This window comes from Macrotis lagotis, chromosome X (genome assembly GCF_037893015.1).
Source record: "Macrotis lagotis isolate mMagLag1 chromosome X, bilby.v1.9.chrom.fasta, whole genome shotgun sequence".
Classification (NCBI taxonomy): Eukaryota; Metazoa; Chordata; class Mammalia; order Peramelemorphia; family Peramelidae; genus Macrotis; species Macrotis lagotis.
Genome location: NC_133666.1, coordinates 133525428 through 133547186, shown reverse-complemented (window position 1 = coordinate 133547186; position 21759 = coordinate 133525428). Strand labels below are relative to the sequence as shown.

General features: G+C 39.3%; 1 protein-coding gene across 6 annotated transcripts in view; it reads left to right on the top strand.

Moving 5' to 3' along the window:
* The first annotated feature begins 5800 nt into the window (after window positions 1-5800).
* CHLSN (cholesin) overlaps window positions 5801-21759 on the top strand; it is a 382075-nt gene continuing 366116 nt past the window's right edge. For 5 of the 6 annotated variants that reach the window (XR_012471531.1, XR_012471532.1, XR_012471529.1 and 2 more), the window contains exons 1-2: window positions 5801-5999; window positions 18708-18840. Coding sequence is in view for 1 of the 6 variants with exons in the window: in XM_074200990.1 (XP_074057091.1) it covers window positions 5998-5999; window positions 18708-18840 (135 nt within the window). In the remaining 5 variants the exon portion in view is untranslated. Of the gene's footprint in view, window positions 6000-18707; window positions 18841-21759 lie in introns of those variants that run through there. The other variant, XM_074200991.1, reaches the window with a different exon arrangement.

Here is a 21759-nt window from a genome sequence, read left to right as displayed (position 1 = left end):
CAGTGGGGATAGTGTTGACTACATCTGAATGGAGTGTGTATAAAATCATTGTTTAGTTGTTTCATTGCATTTGTATCTGAACACAATTGATCCCACTTGGTTTTCTTGACAAAGATGCTGGAGCGGTTTACCATTTCCCTCTAGCCCATCTTACAGATAGAATGCTGAGGCAAATAGGGCTAAATGACTTACCCAGCCTAGTAAATGTCACACGATCAGTAAGTATGAGGCCAATATTTAAGTGATAATGTGTTAACTCTTGGCTAAAACTTGTGTCACCTCATCTTATTAATAGGAACTACTATTTGCTGGGTTTGAGAGATAACATCTTTTGTTCTCCTTTAGCCACTTTACAGTGTTGCTCTAGGAACCAATATTTTAAAACGTTGACTTTGGTCGTTGGTCATAATTAAACTGCAAAGTAAATGGGTTAGCTCTGCCACTGAATTAAGAGGAGTTAATTTTTCTAAGTCTGGTTTTATCTAAAATAAGAATACTAAACTAGAAAGCTTTTACAATAATCTAAAACGATATAGTATCTAAAAACAAATTGTTACGATTATCCTTTGTCACATTGAACTTAACTGAATACATGCCAATTACAGATGTGAAACCAATGTTGTCCACAAGATGTCAGGTTTTGATACAGAAGAATTTTCTGAGAAATGCTCATAATTTACATATTATTTACTCATATCTCTAACAGCATAAAGCTTAGGGCAGAATTATTAGGCCACATACTTGGTACAGTCTAGCAACCTTAAGAAAAATTCATAATGGTTAAAAGCCTAACAGGAAAAAAGAAGATGATAGGGTATAAATAATGGTTTTCTTTTTTTAAAAAAAGGGGGTTTTCCCCCCTCAGTTACACAGATCATTTTCAACATTCATTTTTCTAAATCTTCCTCATCTCTTTTCTAAGACAGTAAACAATATTTTACACATGCACAACTAATACACAAAACATTTTCATATTAAGGGCAGCTAGACGGTTTAGTGGATAGAGCACTGGCCTTGGGAGTCTGGAGGATGGGAGTTCAAATCAGGCCACAGACACTTGAGACTTAGTAGCTTTGACCTTAGGCAAGTCACTTAACTGACTTTCTCTTATCTAGGGCCAACTCTAGTCATCCTGATTCATATCTGGACACTGGATCCAGATGACTGGAGGAAAAGGTGAAGCTGGAACATAGCACCTCTCAAATCCAATTCATGAGTTTGTCATGGCATCACCCTTGATGTCATGGTTTTTGAGAACAATGGACTAACAGCACCATTTCTTATTCATAATATTGTGAAGGAAATCAAAACAAGGGAAAAACCACAAAGAAAAAACGAAATGAAAAACAGTAAACTTTGATCTGCATTCAGACTCCATAGTCCTCTGGATGTGAATGGTAGTTGATCATCATACAATGTTGCTTTGCTTTGTGTACTATTCTGGTTTTCATTTAATTCAAGTTTTTCCACGCTTTTCTGAAGTCTGGCCACTGATTTCTTATAGAATGATAGTACTCAACAATATCCATATATTACAGTTTGTTTAGCCTTTTCCTTCCCTGAGGGCATTCCCTCAATTTCGAATTTGCCATTATAAAAAGTTGCTATAAATTTTTCCATGTAGGGCTTTTTTTACACTTTCTTGTGATTTCTTTGGGATAAAGATATTATTGGATCAAAGGTTATGCAGTTTTGTTGACCTATGATTGTTTCTAAATTGCTGTCAAGTGGATGGCTCAGTTCATGATTATCAACTACATTAATTTCCCAAATACCCTCCAATATTTATCATTTCCCTGTTCTACCATGTAGAGGATCAATTATGACGCTTTAGTTTTTCTACTTTGTACCTGGAAGAATGTATCCAGCTTCAAAATGAAACCACTTTAGTAGAACATGCAAGGTCTGTGAGTTGAATTTATAAGATTAGATCAGAGGTTCTGAAACTTTTGGTCTTAGAATTCTTTTATACTTGTAAAAAAATTTCTGAGGACTCTAGTTCCTAATCTTATTTGTGAGGGTTATTTATTAATACTTATTAGAAATTAAAGCATCTTAGAATTTTGAATATTTTGACCCCAGATTCCATGATAAAAGGACTCAAGGTGCCCCAGGGGTCACAAGATTGTACTTTGAGAACTATTAAAATACTTAACGTTTTGAACTTTATTTCTATTAAATTAAAAATTTCTATAAAAAATCAGGTCTATAACCTAAGAAAGATCTATGACTGGTAGGTTTATACTCATAACTACATTTTTTAAAAAGTCCTTTAAAATTTTTTTATAGATCGATATCTAGTCAAGCTGAGTTACATATTTGGAAAGAAAAAAAATCCAACCAAAATTGAAAGGAGTCTGGGAAATTTTTGGAATAAGTATCTCTGATAAAGGCCTCACTATAAAGAACAGAGTCAAATTTATGAATATACAGGGGCAGATAAGTGGCACTGTGGATAGAGCACAGACCCTGGAGTCAAGATCTGAGTTCAAATCCAGCCTCAAACATGTAATTGCCTAGCTGTGTGACCTTGGACAAGTCACTTAACCCCACTGCCTTAAATAAAATTAACAATTAAAAAATTAAATTTATAAACATACAAGTCATTTGCCAATTGTTAGATAAATGGTCAAAGGATATGAACAGGTAATTTTCAGATGAAATCAAAGCTATAGTAATGAAAAAAAAATCACTCAATTTAAAAAAAATCCAATTTCAAACAATTCTGAGGTACCACCTCACACTTAGATTAGTTAATATTCCAAAAAAAGGAAAATGATGGATGTTAGAGGTGAGGTGAGGAAAACTGGAACACTAATGCTGCTGTGATGGTATAGTTGTGAACTGATCCAATCATGGCAGAGAGTAATCTAGATGTATGGGGGCAATACAACTATTAAGTCTTTCCCCCTAGGCCACCCCCCAGAGGGGGGAAAAGGAATTCGAATAAAATTATATATATATATAGCAGCTCTTATTTTTATAGCTCTTCTATTTACAGCAGTTCTTTTTGTGGTGGCTAAGAATTAGAAATCCCCACCAACTGGAGAATGGTTAAACAAGCTGTGGAATATGATTGTGATGGAATATTATTGTGCTGTAAAAAATGATGAGCGGGATGATTTCAGAAAATCTTTGAAAGACTTAGTGAAGTGAGCAGAACCAACAGAACATTGTGCAGAGTAATAGCAATACTGTATGAAGAACCTTAGCTATTCTCAGCAATATAATCATCCAAGACAATCTTTTTTTTTGTTTTGTTTTGCTTTGTGTTTTTTTAGGATTTTGCAATGCAGATGGGGTTAAGTAGCTTGCCCAAGGCCACACAGCTAGGTAATTATTAAGTGTCTGAAGCCAGATTTGAGCTCAAGTACTCCTGACTCCAGGGCCAGTGCTCTATCCACCTGGATAACCTGAAAGGACTAAAGATCCTATCTTTCTAAGAGGAAATAATTGATATTGTTTGCTGACTAAATTGTGCTATTTATTTTTCACTTTATTTTTCTTTTACCCAAATCTTATAGGGAATAGTGCCTAGCCTGGATTCTAGAACCCTGAGTTCAAATCTTATCTCTGACATTAGCTATGTGACCTTAGGCAAGTCATTTTGCTTTGCCTTAAGTTTTCTCACCAGTAAAATTAGGGTGATAACCTACTTCCTGGTGTTATTATGAGTATCAAATAACTTGTAAAACATTTAGCACAGAACCTGGAATATAATATTGTTAATCTCATCTTCAGGTTAAGTTTCAGAGAGAAAGTCACTCCTTTAATAGGATTCAAGACTCCCCTTAATGTCTGAGGTCTTATCATGGATTATCCTTTTCCTTTCAATTGATGAAAGGGATGGGGACTTTGGGCAGGGGTCCAGGCTAGATAACCTTCCTTTCCTCCTAGGAATGCTTATGATTCCCCAGACTTAAGCAAGTCTTTTCTCCTTTGCTCCTTTATGCTTTTCATCACTCTACTTTTGTATACAAAATATACCCCATTAAATTCTTTCAGGCCAGTGATTTTTTTTAAAAAACTTGCATAAATATTTCATGCACTGACTTATTATTAAAAAATAAAATGGGGCAGGGAACACTTTAAAGTTAACTCTTTTTGGTTGTTAAACCTGGGATTTCTAGAAAAGGCAGTGATTGGATATCTGTGTGCCCAGAGGGTGACTGTCACTTTTCCAGATGTTACACAAAGGCAAATCACAGAAAGACTATTAGATTGAGGGACTGCTGATCAGTACTGATAAAGGTAGACTCTACCTTGGGAGTTGGAGAATTTATTTTGGGTCAGGGAGGATGAAGTGAGCTCTAACTTATTGATACCTAAACTTGCAGTGTGAGCATTTACACTGCCAAAAATCTGAACTCAATACAAATCTGGGCTTGATTTATTGTTTATGGTTTGTGGATATCTGGTGATTTAGTCATACTGGCATAATTGTTAATAGGGTACAACAGATTAAACATAAAGTGTGTATGTACATACATTAACCCCCCCTCCCAAAGCAGTTTGTTAAACATTTTACCAGCACACCCCTGATAGCTCTATGAGCACTGCTTGAGAGCCAGCAGGAAGACAAATAGACGGCTCAGGGACATACTATTATTACCAGACTGCCTGCCTGCTGTGGAATAATTAACAAGGATAATTAGTATCTACTAATTATATTAATAAATAACACTGACAAATCGACCTCACAAAAGTAATGGGATTTAATAAAATTACTTGATAACATCATTAATATTATTTGTTAATACTATCAACAATAAAATACTAATAAGAGGGGCAGCCAGGTGAGAGTGGAGTGCCAGTTCTGGTGTTCAGGGAGACTCTTCTTCCTGACTCTTAACACAGGCTCTGTGACCCTGGACAAGACATCTAATGTACTTTGTCTCAGTTTTCCTCATCTAGAGAAGGAAATGGCAAACCGTTAAAGCATTTTGGTCAAGAAAACCCCAAATGCGATCAAGAAGAATTGGACCGGACTGAACAACAAAGATTAGAATAGAATTATCATGCAAATTATAATCAATAACAGTAAACAAACAACTGGCACTTCTCTTACAACTTTGCCAAATGCCACTTTACATCCATGATCTCACGCGAGCCTCACAAGCCCCCCATCCGAGCGTCATTGCGGGCCCCGCCCCCCAGGGCGCGGGGCCCCTTTTCTGGGCCGCGCCTTCGCTGCTAAGGCCACTCTTGGGGTAGGAGGCAGGCGGGAGGCGGAGGAGGAGGGCTTGGTCTCAGCCGTCCGGGGCTCGGCCCGAGGGAAGAGCTTTTCCCGTTCGTTACCGCTCGGGCCGGGCCGGCTGAGGTTTCCATGGGGAAGCCGGGGAAGGCAGGCGCGGCTTCAGAGTCTGGGCCGGCAGAAACCCCAAACCAAACAAACAACTCAGCCTTCTTACCTTCCCGAGGCGCGCAGGAGCCATCCCCGGAGGACTCCACAGCCGGCCTGGGAACTGGTCCAGAGCGGCCACCGGGCGCTAGCAACCCTCGGCTCTCTTAGCAACGGCCGGCGCCTAGGGATGACGTGCGCTGAGCGCCGCTCCCGCGCCCGCCCAGGAAAGGGAAGGGCAGGGGAGGGGAGGGAGAAGGGGCGGGATCAAGCGGCGCCGTCTTAGATGTATCGTTTGTTATTGGCTGTAGAGTAGAAGTCCCAGCCCTTCTCCAATGGGAGTGGGGCGGCCCCAGGAGGGCGGGACCTAAGGGGGTGGGGCGAGCGTCTTCCGCCAGGCAGCTGCCGGGGCCGAGGTGGGAAGTTCCCGAGAAGAAGCTCCCCACGTGTAGGTGACTTGACAGGCGGCGGGTCCCAGTGCCGGCCGCAAGCGGACCGCTCTCGCGGGGTCTCGGGTGGCTTCAGAGTCCGGCCCCGGGGCCAGGCGAAGGGACTCGAGCCCCACGCGAGCCGCCGGAAGTCGCGCACGTGGGTGTCCGAGGCGTGCTCGCGAAGTGTGGCGGGGAGGGGCCCGGACAGCCCCGCGGACAGCCAAGATGTAAGTGCAGCCGCGCGCCAGGAGCCCCCCGACCCTCCTCCCGCCCGAAGGCGCCCCGTATCTGCTCGGAGGCCGCCCCGGGCCTCTGCTGCGCTCCCTGAGGAGCCCAGCTTCTCGCGTACCTCTGCGGGCCGGCATGGTGGCCCACCCGAGAGCCCTGTTGTCCGGTGCATGTGTTCTTGTCAGGTGTCATGTATGAGGCTCTGTGTCCTCTTGTGTGCCAGGCGTTGCGACATACAGTCTCTTCGTATATGGTTTTATAGATAGTGCAAGTATAGTATGATAATGCCTACATCTATATCTGTGTGTGCATGTGTGAGAGAGTGTGTGTGTATGTGTATGTGACAGAGAGTGTGTGTATGTCTATGTGTGAGAGAGTGTGTGTGTATGTGAGAGAGAGTGTGTGTATGTGAGAGAGTGTGTATGTGAGAGAGTGTGTATGTGAGAGAGTGTGTGTGCATGTGAGAGAGTGTGTATGTGAGAGAGTGTGTGTATGTGAGAGAGAGTGTGTGTGTATGTGAGAGAGAGTGTGTGTGTATGTGTATGTGAGAGAGAGTGTGTGTGTATGTGTATGTGAGAGTGTGTGTATGTGAGAGAGTGTGTGTATGTGTATGTGAGAGAGTGTGTATGTGAGAGAGAGTGTGTGTATGTGTATGTGAGAGAGAGTGTGTGTGTATGTGTATGTGAGAGAGTGTGTGTGTATGTGAGAGAGAGTGTGTGTATGTGTATGTGAGAGTGTGTGTATGTCTATGTGAGAGAGTGTGTGTATGTGTATGTGAGAAAGTGTGTGTATGTGAGAGAGTGTGTATGTGAGAGAGTGTGTATGTAAGAGAGTATGTAAGAGAGTGTGTATGTGAGAGTGTGTGTGTATGTGAGAGAGTGTGTGTGTATGTGAGAGAGTATGTGTATGTGAGAGAGTGTGTGTATGTGTATGTGAGAGAGAGTGTGTGTGTATGTGTATGTGAGAGAGTGTGTGTTATGTGAGAGTGTGTGTATGTGTATGTGAGAGAGAGTGTGTGTGTATGTGAGAGAGAGTGTGTGCATGTGTATGTGAGAGTGTGTGTGTATGTGAGAGAGAGTGTGTGTGTATGTGAGAGAGAGTGTGTGTATGTCTGTGAGAGAGAGTGTGTGTATGTGAGAGAGTGTGTGTGTATGTGTATGTGAGAGAGTGTGTGTATATGTGAGAGAGAGTGTGTGTGTATGTGTATGTGAGAGAGTGTGTGTATGTGTATGTGAGAGAGAGTGTGTATGTCTATGTGAGAGAGTGTGTGTATGTGTATGTGAGAGAGAGTGTGTGTATGTGAGAGTGTGTGTGTATGTGTATGTGAGAGAGTGTGTGTGTATGTGAGAGTGTGTGTGTATGTGTATGTGAGAGTGTGTGTGTATGTGTATGTGAGTGTGTGTATGTGAGAGAGAGTGTGTGTATGTGAGAGAGTGTGTATGTGAGAGAGTGTATGTGAGAGTGTGTGTGAGAGAGAGTGTGTGTGCATGTGAGAGAGTGTGTATGTGAGAGTATGTAAGAGAGTGTGTATGTGAGAGTGTGTGTGTATGTGTATGTGAGAGAGTGTGTATGTGTATGTGAGAGAGAGTGTGTATGTGAGAGTGTGTATGTGAGAGAGTATGTAAGAGAGTGTGTATGTGAGAGTGTGTGTGTATGTGTATGTGAGAGAGAGTGTGTGTATGTGAGAGTGTGTATGTGAGAGTGTGTGTGAGAGAGTGTGTGTGTATGTGAGAGAGTGTGTGTGTATGTGTTTGTGAGATAGTGTGTGTATGTGTATGTGAGAGAGAGTGTATGTGAGAGAGTATGTAAGAGAGTGTGTATGTGAGAGTGTGTGAGAGTGTTTGTATGTGTATGTGAGAGTGTGTGTATGTGAGAGAGTGTGTGTGTATGTGTATGTGAGAGTGTGTGTGTATGTGAGAGAGTGTGTATGTGAGAGTATGTAAGAGAGTGTGTTTGTGAGAGTGTGTGTGAGAGTGTCTGTGTATGTGAGTGTGTGTATGTGTATGTGAGAGAGAGTGTGTGTATGTCTGTGAGAGAGAGTGTGTGTATGTGAGAGAGTATGTAAGAGAGTGTGTATGTGAGAGTGTGTGTGAGAGAGAGTGTGTGTCTGTGAGAGAGTATGTGTCTATGTCAGAGAGAGTGTGTGTATGTGTATTGAGAGTGTATCTTAGAAAGTGTGTATGTGAGAAAGTGTTTATGTGAGAGAGTGTGTTATGTGAGAGAGTGTGTATGTGAGAGAGTATGTAAGAGAGTGTCTGTGAGACTGTGTGAGAGAGTGTTGTGTATGTGCGAGAGTGTGTGTATGTGTATGTGGGAGAGTGTGTGTATGTGAGAGAGAGAGTGTGTGTGAGAGTGTGTCTTTGAGAGAGTATGTAAGATAGTGTGTATGTGAGAGTGTGTGTGTATGTGAGAGAGAGTGTATGTGAGAGAGTATGTAAGAGAGTGTCTATGTGAGAGAGAGTGTGTTGTGTATGTGCGAGAGTGTGTGTATGTGTATGTGAGAGAGTGTGTGTATGTGAGAGAGAGAGTGTGTGAGAGTGTGTCTTTGAGAGAGTATGTAAGATAGTGTGTATGTGAGAGTGTGTGTATGTGAGAGAGTATGTAAGAGAATGTATGTGAGAGTGTGTGAGAGAGAGTGTGTTGTGTATGTGCGAGAGTGTGTGTATGTGTATGTGAGAGAGTGTGTGTATGTGAGAGAGTGTGTGTATGTGTATGGGAGAGAGTGTGCGTATGTGTATGTGAGAGAGTGTGTTTATGTGTACATGAGAGTGTGTGTATGTGAATGTGAGAGTGTATGTGTATGTGAGAGAGTGTGTATGTGAGAGAGTGTGTATGTGAGAATATGTAAGAGAGTGTAGTGTGTATGTGAGAGTGTGTGTGAGAGAGAGTGTTTGTGTATGTGAGAGAGTGTGTGTATGTGTATGTGACAGAGAGTGTATGTGTATGTGAGAGAGTGTGTATGTGAGAGAGTATGTAAGAGAGTGTGTATGTGAGAGTGTGTGTGAGAGAGTGTGTGTATATGTGTATGTGAGAGTGTGTGTGTATGTGTGTGAGAGAGTGTGTGTATGTGTATGTGAGACAGAGAGTGTGTGTATGTGGGAGAGTGTTTATGTGAGAGAGTATGTAAGAGAGTGTGTATGTGAGAGTGTGTGAGAGAGTGTGTGTGTATGTGTGTGAGAGAGTGTGTATGTGAGAAAGTGTGTGTATGTGAGAAAGTGTGTATGTGAGAGAGTATGTAAGAAAGTGTGTATGTGAGACTGTGAGAGAGAGTGTGTGTATGTGAGAGTGTGTGTATGTGAGAGTGTGTGTATGTGTGAGAGAGTGTGTGTATGTGTATGTGAGACAGAGTGTGTGTGTATGTGGGAGAGTGTGTATGTGGGAGAGTGTGTATGTGAGAGTGTGTGAGAGAGTGTGTGTGTATGTGAGAGTGTGTGTGTATGTGTGAGAGAGTGTGTATGTGAGAAAGTGTGTGTATGTGAGAAAGTGTGTATGTGAGAGAGTATGTAAGAAAGTATGTATGTGAGACTGTGAGAGAGAGTGTGTGTATGTGAGAGAGTGTGTGTATGTGTATGTGAGAGAGTGTATGTATGTGTATGTAAGAGAGTGTGTGTGTATGTGAGAGTCTGTGTGTATGTGTATGTGAGAGAGAGTGTGTGTATGTGAGAGAGTGTGTATGTGAGAGAGTATGTAAGAGAGTGTGTATGTGAGAGAGAGTGTGTGTGAGAGAGTGTGTGTGCATATGTGAGAGAATGTGTATATGTCATGCCTGACACATGAGCCATTTAAGCATACTTGCTGAGTGAATTGAAAGGTCAAACTTTTGGTAAGTATCCACAACTGGATTTGAAGGTGGCACTCTATCCACTGTGACACAATAAATTTAATATATTCTTATTGACTGATTACCACAGTATATTCTTTTTATACTTGGAAATGATTTTGAGTGCTTAGAGAAACCCTGGATATCAACTTGGTGTGTCTGTGGGTTTGAGTTGGGGGTAAAGGGTGATGATTTTCTTCTTGAATGGCAAAGAGGAGGAAATATATGTAGATATAGCTAAATGATTTGACTTCTCAACAAACTTAGTTCCAGAAACTGCCCACCCACAGGTGAAATGCAATAAAATAAAACGAACTTTTAGTTCTTATGAAAGGAGAAGGTAATTCCTCTCCTTTCCTCGCCTCCTTCCTCCTTTATTTTTATGTGTGTTTGTTTTTAACATATTTTGGGGTTCGGTTAGGTGGCCCGGTGGATGGAATCCATGGGCCCCGGAGTCAGGAGTTTGGCTTCATACATCCTGTGGGTCTGAAACATACTCAGAATTGTGAAAAGCCACAGGATGGATAGATAATAAAAAGAACTTCAGTCCTGGGATTTAACTTTTTTGGAAGCACTTTCTTCTCATGATATCCCCCTTCAGTTTAGAATTCCCACTGGTATTCAGGAAGCTGAAAGTTATGGTAATTATGATATCAGCATCATTATTATAGCAATTATATATCAGTTCTGATAAGTTTTTAAGGGCATTCCTTCACTTGGAGTGCCTTAGTATGAAAGGAGACAGCCTCCAGAAAGAGAACTAGAGTTTTTCTTCATATATGTGATCTTTGGACCAGTTTGAGATCAGAAACTCTTTAGAGATTTCTCTGTAGTCTGCCTATTCCCATAGTCATTGAAAATTTAAAAAAACCCCAAACATTAATAATAAGTAAATAAAGGAAGCAAAGGACATCTGCACAGCTAAGCAGTGAGTAGAAGAGGCAGGAAAACCTGGCTTCAAAATCCACTTCTAACATTTACTGGCTTTGTGAGCTTTGACAAGCCACTTAAATAGTCTTAGCCCTTGGTCTTCTCATCTGCAAAAATAGGAATAATAGCACCTGCTTCCCAAAGTTGTTGTGAAGATAAAATGAGATAATATTTTTAAAGGACTTTGTAACCTTTAAAGAGCAAAATAAATGCTAGTTTATTGTGGTTATTATTATTATTCATTGACCTGTGGGCTTGAGAACTGACTTTCTGGTGTGTTCTAAACTAATAATTTTGAGCTAGCATGGTTTTGTTTTTAGTTTTTAATTTTTTCCAAAGCAATGGGGTTAAGTGACTTGCCCAAGGCCACACAGCTGGGTAATTATTAAGTGTCTGAGGTCAAATTTGAACTCAGGTACTCCTGACTCCAAGGCTGGTGCTCAATTCACTGCACCACCTAGCTGCCCCTTGAGCTAGCATATTTTTAAAAAGCCAAACAAACCCTCCATCCTTTATCTTTTGATTTTATATTGCATTTAAATATAATTTTATTCCTTTTTACCCCTTCCCATTCTACTCACTGAGCCTTCTCTTGTAACAAGATTTTAAAAAAATATTTAGCAAGGGAGTCAACATATTGTTCAAATCTGATAATATCTGCAATAATCTGCACCTTTAATCCTCTACTTGTGCAGGCAACTGTTTTTTTCCTGTTTTCAAACAGTTTTTAACTGTTCTCCAGGGCCAAGCTTGTTCTTTATAATGAGTGACAGCTTTTATTGTACTCCTTTATAGTTATTCCACATTCTTCACTCCATTTCACTTCATATAAGTCTGACTAGGTTTCTCCTAATTCTTCATATTTGTCATTCCTTATAGCATAGTAATATATATTACATTCCACCATTTGTTTAATCATTTTCCAATTATGGGCTCTATTGCCCCCCTCCCCATCCTTGATACCATGGAAAGTACTGCACCTATTATTTCTGAATAGATAAGACCCTTCCATGTTTGACCTCCTTGGGGAATATTCCTAGCAGTGGATCTAAGAATAGGTATTTTGCTTTTCAGATTGGATCAATTCAAAGTTCTACCAAAAATGTATAAATATACTGGTGTTCCTGAAAGTTGTTTAGATTTGTATTTCTCTTATTATTAGTGATCTGGGATAACTTTTCATTTGGTTCTTAATAGTTTGAAATTCCTTGAACTGTTCTTTTTCTTTCAACCACTTATCCATTGGGGAATGATTCTTGGTCTTATATCTGTGTTAATGACCTATATCTCTTCGATATTAAGCCATTATCTGAGATTTGTAAAATGAAGATTTCCCCCTCCCAACAATTAGTGACCTTTAACCCTAGTTCCCTTGATTTTGTTCTTGCAAAACCTTTTCAGTTTCCTGTAAAACACTATCTATTAGGTCATTTATGATTTCCAACATTTCTTTTTTGATTAAGAATTTTCTCCCTGGCCATAGGTTGTGAAAGTTTCCTCTACATCTGTTTTTTGAGGTGTGACCTTTTATATTTAAATTAAGAATATGTTTGAAACTTACTGTTATATATGGTCATATAGGGTGATCACAAGTTTTTATAAAAATTCTCCTTCCCCAAGCTTTATTAACCTCATGAATTATTAGTTATTCTGGCTATTAACTCCTGGAAAATTGCTGGAGTGGCTGCATTTAGGTTCTTCAACCCTGGAACTGGCTTCTCCCAAAGGTTGTTGTTATTCAGTTGTTTTTCAGGTAAGGTCTGACTTTGTGAGCCCATCTGGATTTTTTTTTTTTTTTTTTTTTGGTTTTCGTAAGGGAAACAGGTTAAGTGGCTTGCCCAAGGCCACACAGCTAGGTAATTATTAAGTGTCTGAGACCGGATTTGAACCCAGGTACTCCTGACTCCAGGTGCTTTATCCACTACACCACCTAGCTGCCCTTCATTTGGATTTTCTTGACAGAGATACTGGAGGGGCTTGCCATTTCCTTCTCCAGCTCATTTTACAAATGAGGGAACTGAGGCAAAAAAGGGTTAAGTGACTTGTCCAGGGCCAGATTTGAACTTAGGAAGATGAATCTTCCTGACTCCAGGTCCAGGGTTTTTCCATTTTCTACCTAGCTATGGTTACCTTCTGTTTATCTTATAAACTTGTATATTTACCTGGTGTTCACTCTTTTACAATGTAAGCTTCTTGAAGATAGGTAACAGTTCCATTTTTATTTTGTATCCTTATCCCTTAGCAGAGGGCTTGGCTTGTAGTAAACATGGTTTTGGTTCGTTGTTTGTTTGAAGGTCTTGCTTCTACCTTATTTCCTTCCAGTTTGTTTAGTGCTCATCTTTTAAAATTACCAGGTATTTACTTTGAATAGAATTAACTGGGAACATGTTATTAAACATTTTATCATATGAAAGAACTAGGGACATAGAAAGTTTGGATAATCAATTGTTCCTATTCTCCTGGGTAGACTATCTTGGGAAGTGATACATATACACATAACTATTCAGAATGGTAAATATTGGCAAGTATTATGTTCTTATCTTTAAGATGGCAGCTATGTGGGTCAATGAATTGAGCTCTGGGCTTGGAATCAGAAAGATCTTAATTTAAATCTGGCCCCACACACTAGCTGTATGAACCTGGGCAAGTCACTTAACCTTGTTTGCCTCAGTTTCTTCATCTGAAAATGAACTGGAGAAGGAAATGACAAGCCATTTCAATATCTCTGCCAAGAAAACCCATGGACAGTATGGTCCCTTGAATCTTTTTACCTTAGCTTGCCAGAGACTCAGGTCTCCAGTACCACTGCTCTCTCCTGTCTCTTTGCTGTACATTATTACCCTAGTTGAAACTTGGAAGCAAATGAGGAAACAGATAAAGTTCTTCCAGGAAGACCTGAGTTCAAATCTTATCTTAGATACTTAGAACTGTATGACTTCTGATGCTTTAGATTCCTCATCTTTAAAATAAGGATTATTACCTCTAAGTCTGCTGTCTGTGATGAGTGAGATTTCACCTTTTTTTGCTTTAGTTCACACCTGCTAACTACATTCTGGAGCTATCTCATCATCATCTGATCCACACCCCCTCTTCCTGGCACCCCTTTATGTGTTATCTTTCTTGATCAGAATGTAAGCTTTTTGAGGATGGGATTGTCTTGCTTTCTTGTATTTGTATCCTCAGGGCTTCCACGGTGCCTGGCCCGCAGCTGGTTGGTTGATTCTGGAAGAAGATTAAAATGACATTACCATGTTAGAGACGAGTCACAGTATGTCGGACTGTGGCTGATCAGAGCAATACAAGCTCAGAATGCTCTACCACAGATCAGGCACAAATAGTCCATGTAATACCTGGATTGTTTACTCTAAACTTATGTACCTCACATACCTTTCCACCATTAAGTGCTTGCCCTGTGTGGGTTCTCCATAAAATGGTGTTTTTGACAAATACATATTTGGCATTCAAACAGTAAGACCAGCTCATTGTAGTTGCACTCTCTGTAGTACCATTTGAATACTTAGCAGTTAAGATTGAGAAGGGACCTCCATGTCTGATATTTTCTGCCAAGTAATCTTCAGAATCTTCCTAAGACTATTTAAATGGAAACGATTCATTTTCATGACATGGCGCTGGTAGACTGCCTGTTCAGTTTTCACAGGCATATAGCAATGAGATCAGCATAAGGACTCAGTAGTCAATCTAATATGTCTTCTCTGCTACCCTTTTTTGTGGGAGCCTCCCAAATATTGAGCCAGCTCTGGCAATGTGTGTGTCACCCTCAGTATCAATTTGTACTTCAGGAAGTACATTGCCAAGGTAAGTGAACTTCTCTATTTGTTGTAATCGGTGGTTCCACATATGGATGGTGTGGTGCTGGCTGATGGAGCACCTCTGTTTACTTGGTGTTGTTAGGCTAAAATTAGCACAAGTAGCTGAAAATTGATCCCTACTTTGTTGCATCTCAGCTTCAGAGGCTGTATTGAGTGCACAATCATCTGCAAACAGAAGATCATGCACAAACACTCCCTCCACTTTGGTCTTGGCTTGTAGCTGACCTTGATGTCATGCTTATTCTCAGTGAAAGGATTTGATAACATGGCTGAAAACATCATAATAAAATGTCTAGGAGCAAGGACACAACCTTGTTTCAAAATTTAGTTGCCTGAAGAAGTTCATCAGTATTGTACATCAATTTCACGACATCATGCTTGCCTGAATTCTGGACAGTGGACCATGCTCTCATGATTTCCAAGTCATCAATGGAGTGAAACAAGTCTGTGTCCTTGGTCCCATGCTTCTTAGAAGCATGTTTTTTTCAACTATGTTATCAAATGCCTTCACTGAGGATGAACATGATATCAAGGTCAACTACCACACTGTTGGTAAATTCTTCAACTTGAAAAGACTACAAGCCAAGGCCATAGTGGGGGGGGAAGTGTTGGTGTATGATCTTCTATTTGCAGATGGTTGTGCACTTAATCTAGCTTCTGGAGCCAAGATGCAACAAAGTGCAGATCGATTTTCTGCTACATGTGCTAACTTTGGGCCTTACTATTTACATGATTGGAAAGCTTGGAGCATATATGGAGGATCATCAAAGAGTTGAATTGAGTGAGACCTCAATTCACCAAATTCAAATTAGGCACCTATTGTGTGCTAGCCCTTGTATCAAACTCTAGGGATACAAAGATGAATATTATATAGTCCCCACTGTTGGGGAGCTTATTCTTCTTTTTACAGGTAGTAAAATGTAGTAACTGTAGTGTGGCATCATCATTTATCAGACATAATTAAGTACCTACTATGTGCTAGAAACTTTATTATTACTGGGGAAAGTGAGATTTAGTCCATGTCTTCAGAGGCTTATGATCTGTTAGTGGGGTACAGCAGATTCACAGTTAAGTTCATATTGAAGATAGACTGTGATAGAATAAGAACCAGGTTGTGGTGGATAGACTACTGATCTGGAGTTCAGGAAGTCCTGAGTTCAAAGTCTACCTTTTGATACTGGGTGAGTTGTTTTTGTTTGGTAGTATTTAAGTCTTGTTTTATTCTTCATGAGTCCATTTTGGGTTTTTCTGGGTCAAAATAGATGGAATGGTTTGCTATTTCCTTCTCCAGCTCATCTACAGATGAGGAAACCGAGAAAAATAGTGAAATGACTTGTTCAGGGTCAAATAGCTAGTAAGTGTCTGAGGCCAGATTTGAATTAAGGAAGATGAAGCTTCCTAACTCCAGGCCTGGTGCTCTAGCTTCTGTGTCACCTAGCTGTCCTAGTGGGTGAGTGACCCTGGGTCAGCTGACTTCTTAATGACTTAGTTACACGGTAATTTTCAAGTTTCATAGAGGAATGGAGTTTTTTCACCTGGAGTTCCCTGCACTGAAGAATTAAGTCCAGACATGTATGTTTATCTGTATATTATACATTAATTTTATATAAGCATTAGGTACATTATATACATAACACTTAATTGATTACATTTAGTTACATAGATTTTGTTTTTCAACCCTAGAATAAAATATAAACTCCTGCTAGTTATTTACCATTCTCTATTTCCCATCTATGGACATTATATCAACCATCTCCCTTGCCTGGAATCCTCCTCCACCTTCTTCCCTTCATCTCTTAGAATCTCTAGTTTCCTACAAGACCAGGCTCAAACTAGGGTAATAGGGAGCCACTGGAGTTTATATAGGTCAGACTGTATTATAATAGAGAGGATTTGGGAGCTGATTGGGAGGATATTGTAGTCTGGACAAGAGATGATGATCTAGGATGAAAACTGTGATTGGAGAGAAGGGATTGTTTATATAGCATGAATGAGGATAGAAGTTTTGAGGCTGTTATTGAGATCAGGGCCACTTAGGAATATGATGATTGTTGCCTCAATAAAAATGGGAAGTTTGGTGAGGGTCAGATTTTTTGGGGGGGAAAATAGATTTATTTCATTTGAGAACTCTTATGTGACATCCAGGTAAGAAGGCTAATGGATAACTGGTATTATAGGACATCAACTCTGGAGAGAAATGAGGACTGAATAATTAGATTGGTTTTATGTGCATAGAGATCATGGTTGAATCTATGAAAATAGATGAGAATATTGGAGGAGGGGGAGATATAAAGATAAATAAAGAGAGAGAGAGAGAGAGAGAGAGAGAGAGAGAGAGAAAGCAACAGAGAAATAGGGATGGGGGTGGAATTCCTGCAGAGTAGACTGAGGAGGGTCAGTCAAGTGGGGTGGGGGGAGAACCAAGAGAAAATTCAGGGAAGAGTGTGCATTTATCTAGAAAGAGAGGTTGGTCAGCCTTATTTTTCCCTTGCCCTCAAAAGTCTTGAAACCTATACTGTTCACCTCTAACTATTGTTGTGAGGGTCTTAGCATATTTCATATAAGGTGTTTCGTAAACTTTATACACATATATTTTAAAAATTATAATGGATTAGAAGCGAGGTACAGATTTCTTAAGACAGGAAGACCTGAATTCATCCTACCTCAGAGACATACAGATTTTTTTGATCCTAAGCAAGTTATTTATCCTCTCAGTGTTCTAGGTAATTCTCTAAGATTTGGGCGTCAACCTGCATTGGGAAAGGTAGTTTTCTCATCTGAAAGTTCCCCAAACCAATCAAATCACAGATCTGATCTTTAACCAATGAATTAGTCAGTCATCAAACATTAACATTTTGATATATAAAGAAGGCCAATAAATGAGGATTATATATGAAGCTGTGACTATTAACATACACACACACACACACACACATGTATATGTACATTATTGTTGTTCAGTTGTATCTATCCCTTTGTAATCCCATGAACAAGAGCACCCCAGAACTGTCCATGGATTTTTTTGTGCAAGGATGCTGGGGTAGTTTACTTCATTGGAGTAAGACAAACATAAATGACTTGCCCTAGGTTAGACAGCTAGGAAATGTCTGAGGCCACATTGGATCTGAGAAAGATGACTCTTCCTGACTCCAGGTCCAGTGGTCTATCTACTGAGTCACCTAGGGGGGTGTGTGTGTGTGTGTGTGTGTGTGTGTGTGTGTGTGTGTGTGTGTGTAGTAAAAACAAACTCATTTTTATTGCCCTGTTAGTCTTATGACCCCTTCTGAACTTAATTTTATTCTCTTTTGTGTATTTTTAATGTTTTATTGATGTTCTTTTCTCCCTTTGCTTAATTTTGGAACACACCCTATCCTCTAGTTCACTTACCCCTTAGTACTTATCCCAGATCTGCCTTTACTTTCTTCCCTTCCCAATCTTATACAAATTAAGGGTCCTCATTGCATCAAGGTTTTCTTCTTTGTCCTCCTTAATTGCATCTCTTTTGTAATCATCCAAAATGTCTCTCCCACAATAGCAACTGTTTGATATCTTTTCTCTCTCCATTCTACGAAAAGTATGTCTTCTGACTTCATTCAAAGAAAGAAAGAAAAAAAAACCCAGACCAAAAATTGGCTTTCTTCAAAATTAGAATCTCGAACATCACTTCTATTGATATCTGCAGCATTCAACAACTGTTGATAATCCTCTTCTCTGGGTTTTCTTGACATTGGTTTCCTTCCTTTCCCTTCTCTTAATCTGCCTGTTCCTTCTCTCTTTTTCTATATCATCTATATCACACACACACACACACACACACACACACACACCCCGCCCCAGATACCAGACTCCATCCTGGATTCTTTTTCTCTACATTCTTTGTGAACTAATCTGCTCTCAATTGGCATTTCTATGTATGAACTATATAGATAGTGTGAATGGAAGGTAATCTTAGAGAGAAGGCACTGCCTGGGATGGACACTTGAAAAATCCCACAGGGTGAGATTTGAGCTGAGTTTTGAAAAGAGCCAGAAAAGCCATAATGATTATTTTTGTATTTCTTCAAAATACATGGTTTGAAATGTTTTTTAAATGCATAGAGAGTTATACATTTTTTTTCTCTGTTGCAGGATGCCAGAACACAAGAAGAAAAAGTCTGAAGTTTCAGAAAAAAAGAAAAGGAAATTAGAGAAGCTGGTGGCAGAAGAAGAGCCCCTAGCACAGAAGAAGCCCCTGAAGAAGAAGAAGAAACTGAAAGCCAAGGTATGATTGGAGGACACTGCGTGTTGTGCATTTGGTCCTGCTTATTTTTCCTGGTTCTGCACCAGATTTGATTGACTTTATTCTCCAGTCTCTAATGCTTTTTGTATATGTACTCAGGAACTGGTCAAAAATGTAAATTTGGTCAAAGAGTCAAAGGAAAGGAAATCAGAATTTTAGTGAACACATCTAACTCACCACACTGATACATACTTCTTCAGTCCAAGTAACATCTCTATGATCATAAGTAGAACAGGGAAGAGACAGTGAGTTTTGTGGTTTCCAAAGGATTCTTGTGGCTAAGGTTTCCTTGCATAGCTGGGACAGCACAGTAGAGATTCTTGTGACCAGATGGGTTCAAGACCTCTTCCTAGAAGACTCTTCAACACTTCACCAATGAATGATTTGTAGTCAGAACCAGGGAATGGAGAGGATTGGGTCTTTTCCCCCTCCAAAATTAGTGCTCTTGGGATTATAGTATTAGATTTAGGACTGGAAGGGATTTTAGAAATCTTAGACCTTCTTTTTTACTACCCTTCTTCCCCAATATCTGTCATATCAAATGTTTTATTGACTATTCTGAATGGAGAAGTAGTTTATTCATAGAATGTGTAAATACCCAAGTTAACATGATAACCAAATTAGATAGCCAATGGGAATCTCATTGGAATAGAAGTGGGAAAACTGAAACTCTAGTGCTTATTAACAAGTAACTGTGACCTTAGACTAGTTATCTCCCCTTTTAGGACCTCAATTATGTGTAAAATGATCTGACTTTCTGGAGTTGGGGTGAGGGCAACAGACATGAACTGGAGGAACTTACTGACTTATAAAATCAGAAATTACCATTATTTGTGTTCTATTGCATTTTTGTTTATTTTGTGAAACAATTCCCAATTATACTTTTTAATCCAATTTGAGTTGTCTTGATGCTTCTGCACTATATAATTTTTAAGTTTTCTCTATGTTCTTTGGGACTATGAGCTAGGCATAAGTTGCTAAATCAAGTCTCTTAATTTAGGTCATTCTGGATTTCATTTCTAGCTGACTTCCTTATCTACCCCCTTCCCTTGGTAGTCTGTTGAAATCATTCTCTCTGGAGCTCAGGAATTAAATGTTTTAATTTTTGCATTGGATTTCCTTATAGGAAGATTTTCTTCTCTGGTTCCCCTCCCCTCTTCTTGTCATTTATTTACTTATTTTTATTTTATTATACAGCATTTGTGATTTAAAAGCACAGATGGCATCCCTTTTAAATCCTATGTACTTACTATCTTATTTTTTCTTTTCAACTTTTTCTTAAGGGGATGTAAAGAAGAGCTGGTAATGGTTGTAGCAACATTTGTTATCACCCTGCCTTACTTCAAGCACCAATCCCTTTCCCACTTCCTTCCCCCTTAGACTCCTTAAGCTGAAAGGAAGAAAAATTAAATCTCTCTTACTGATATGTATAGTCAAACAAAACAAACCCACACTAGCTGGGTCAAAAAGAAAAAAAGGATCCATTTGTACTCTGAGTCCAACACCTTTCTATCAGGAAATAAGTGCATGCTATTCCTTTGTGACCATTCATTGAAGTTATTTATTCTGTTCATGTTGCAAGGTGATCTGGTTTATTTTTATTATCATTTTTTTTTGCTAGGCAATGGGGTTAAGTGGCTTGCCCAAGGCCACACAGCTGAGTAATTATTAAGTGTCTGAGTCCGGATTTGAACTCAGGTACTTCTAACTCCAGAGCTGGTGCTCTCTCCACTGCGCCACCTAGCTGCCCCATGATCTGGTTTTATTAAAAAAAGGTTTCTTTATGGGTGTCAGAGAGAAAATCCAGGTTTATAGTATAGTTCTGGCATATTAATATCTATCTACCTTTAGGCACTTAACTTTTAAATTGCAAGAATTGGATTAGGCGATCAATCTCTTAATTTCCACACAGCTCTAAAGCTATAATTCTGTGACCCTTTTTCTACCTCATTTATTCCTCCATGAAAATTTTGCCTTTCCTTTAAGAGGAAAGGTCTGTCCTTTCATCATTTGTCTCCTTCCTTTCAAATAATTCTTGCTTGATGAAAAAAAACGGCCTGTGTTTATTTTATGATTGTTTCAGTCCAATCCAATTACAATACTTGGTGATAATTATTTTTTAAGGAAGGTAGAGAAGGGATGAAAATGGTTATAGCAACATCCTGCCTCAGTTCTAGAATATGATTGTGTTTGCTATTCTATAACAAGGGATATATACATACATATATATATATATATATATATATATATATATTCTTTAAACATGATTTGGAAAATTAGAAATGGAAATATAGATGCAATAAAGGATACAGTTTGATTTAGCGTATTCACATGGAGACCATGAGGGAGTGCATTTGAACTAATTTCAATATTGTGAAGAAGGAAAAAGAGCTTGGTTTTCCTACAGCCTGTGTAGATGCTGACTGACCAGAAGGTGTCAGCAACTGCTTTCAATCAGAACTGATAACTCCATTCTATTTCCTTCAAGTGCTCTTTTCTTGAGGCCGATATGCTACTTCTTAGATGAATTTTCTTGTTGATTTTCATTTGAGTAAAATAATGAGACCTGGGAGAAAGACCTGCGGTTTTGAAAGTTTTTTGATTTTAGTTTAGTTTTTTGTTTGTTTTTCCTTAAGGCTTAAAAACCATCCTTAAGCAAAATGGAGGTGAGATGAGTCTTTCTTAGGAAATGACTTAGTCTTTATCTAGGAAAAAAACATACTTATTATCTTTTCTAGTTCTCTAGGGAAGTTGTTAAAAAAAACTGATTTCTCCATTAAAATTGTTGTTGTTTAAAGAAAAAAAAATTGTAAGTAAGCTCAAGTATTCATCTAGGGGATCAGATTTAAGAGGCCTGGAAACCAGTATTCCCTATCCACCCAATAGGAATGATGTGGAAAA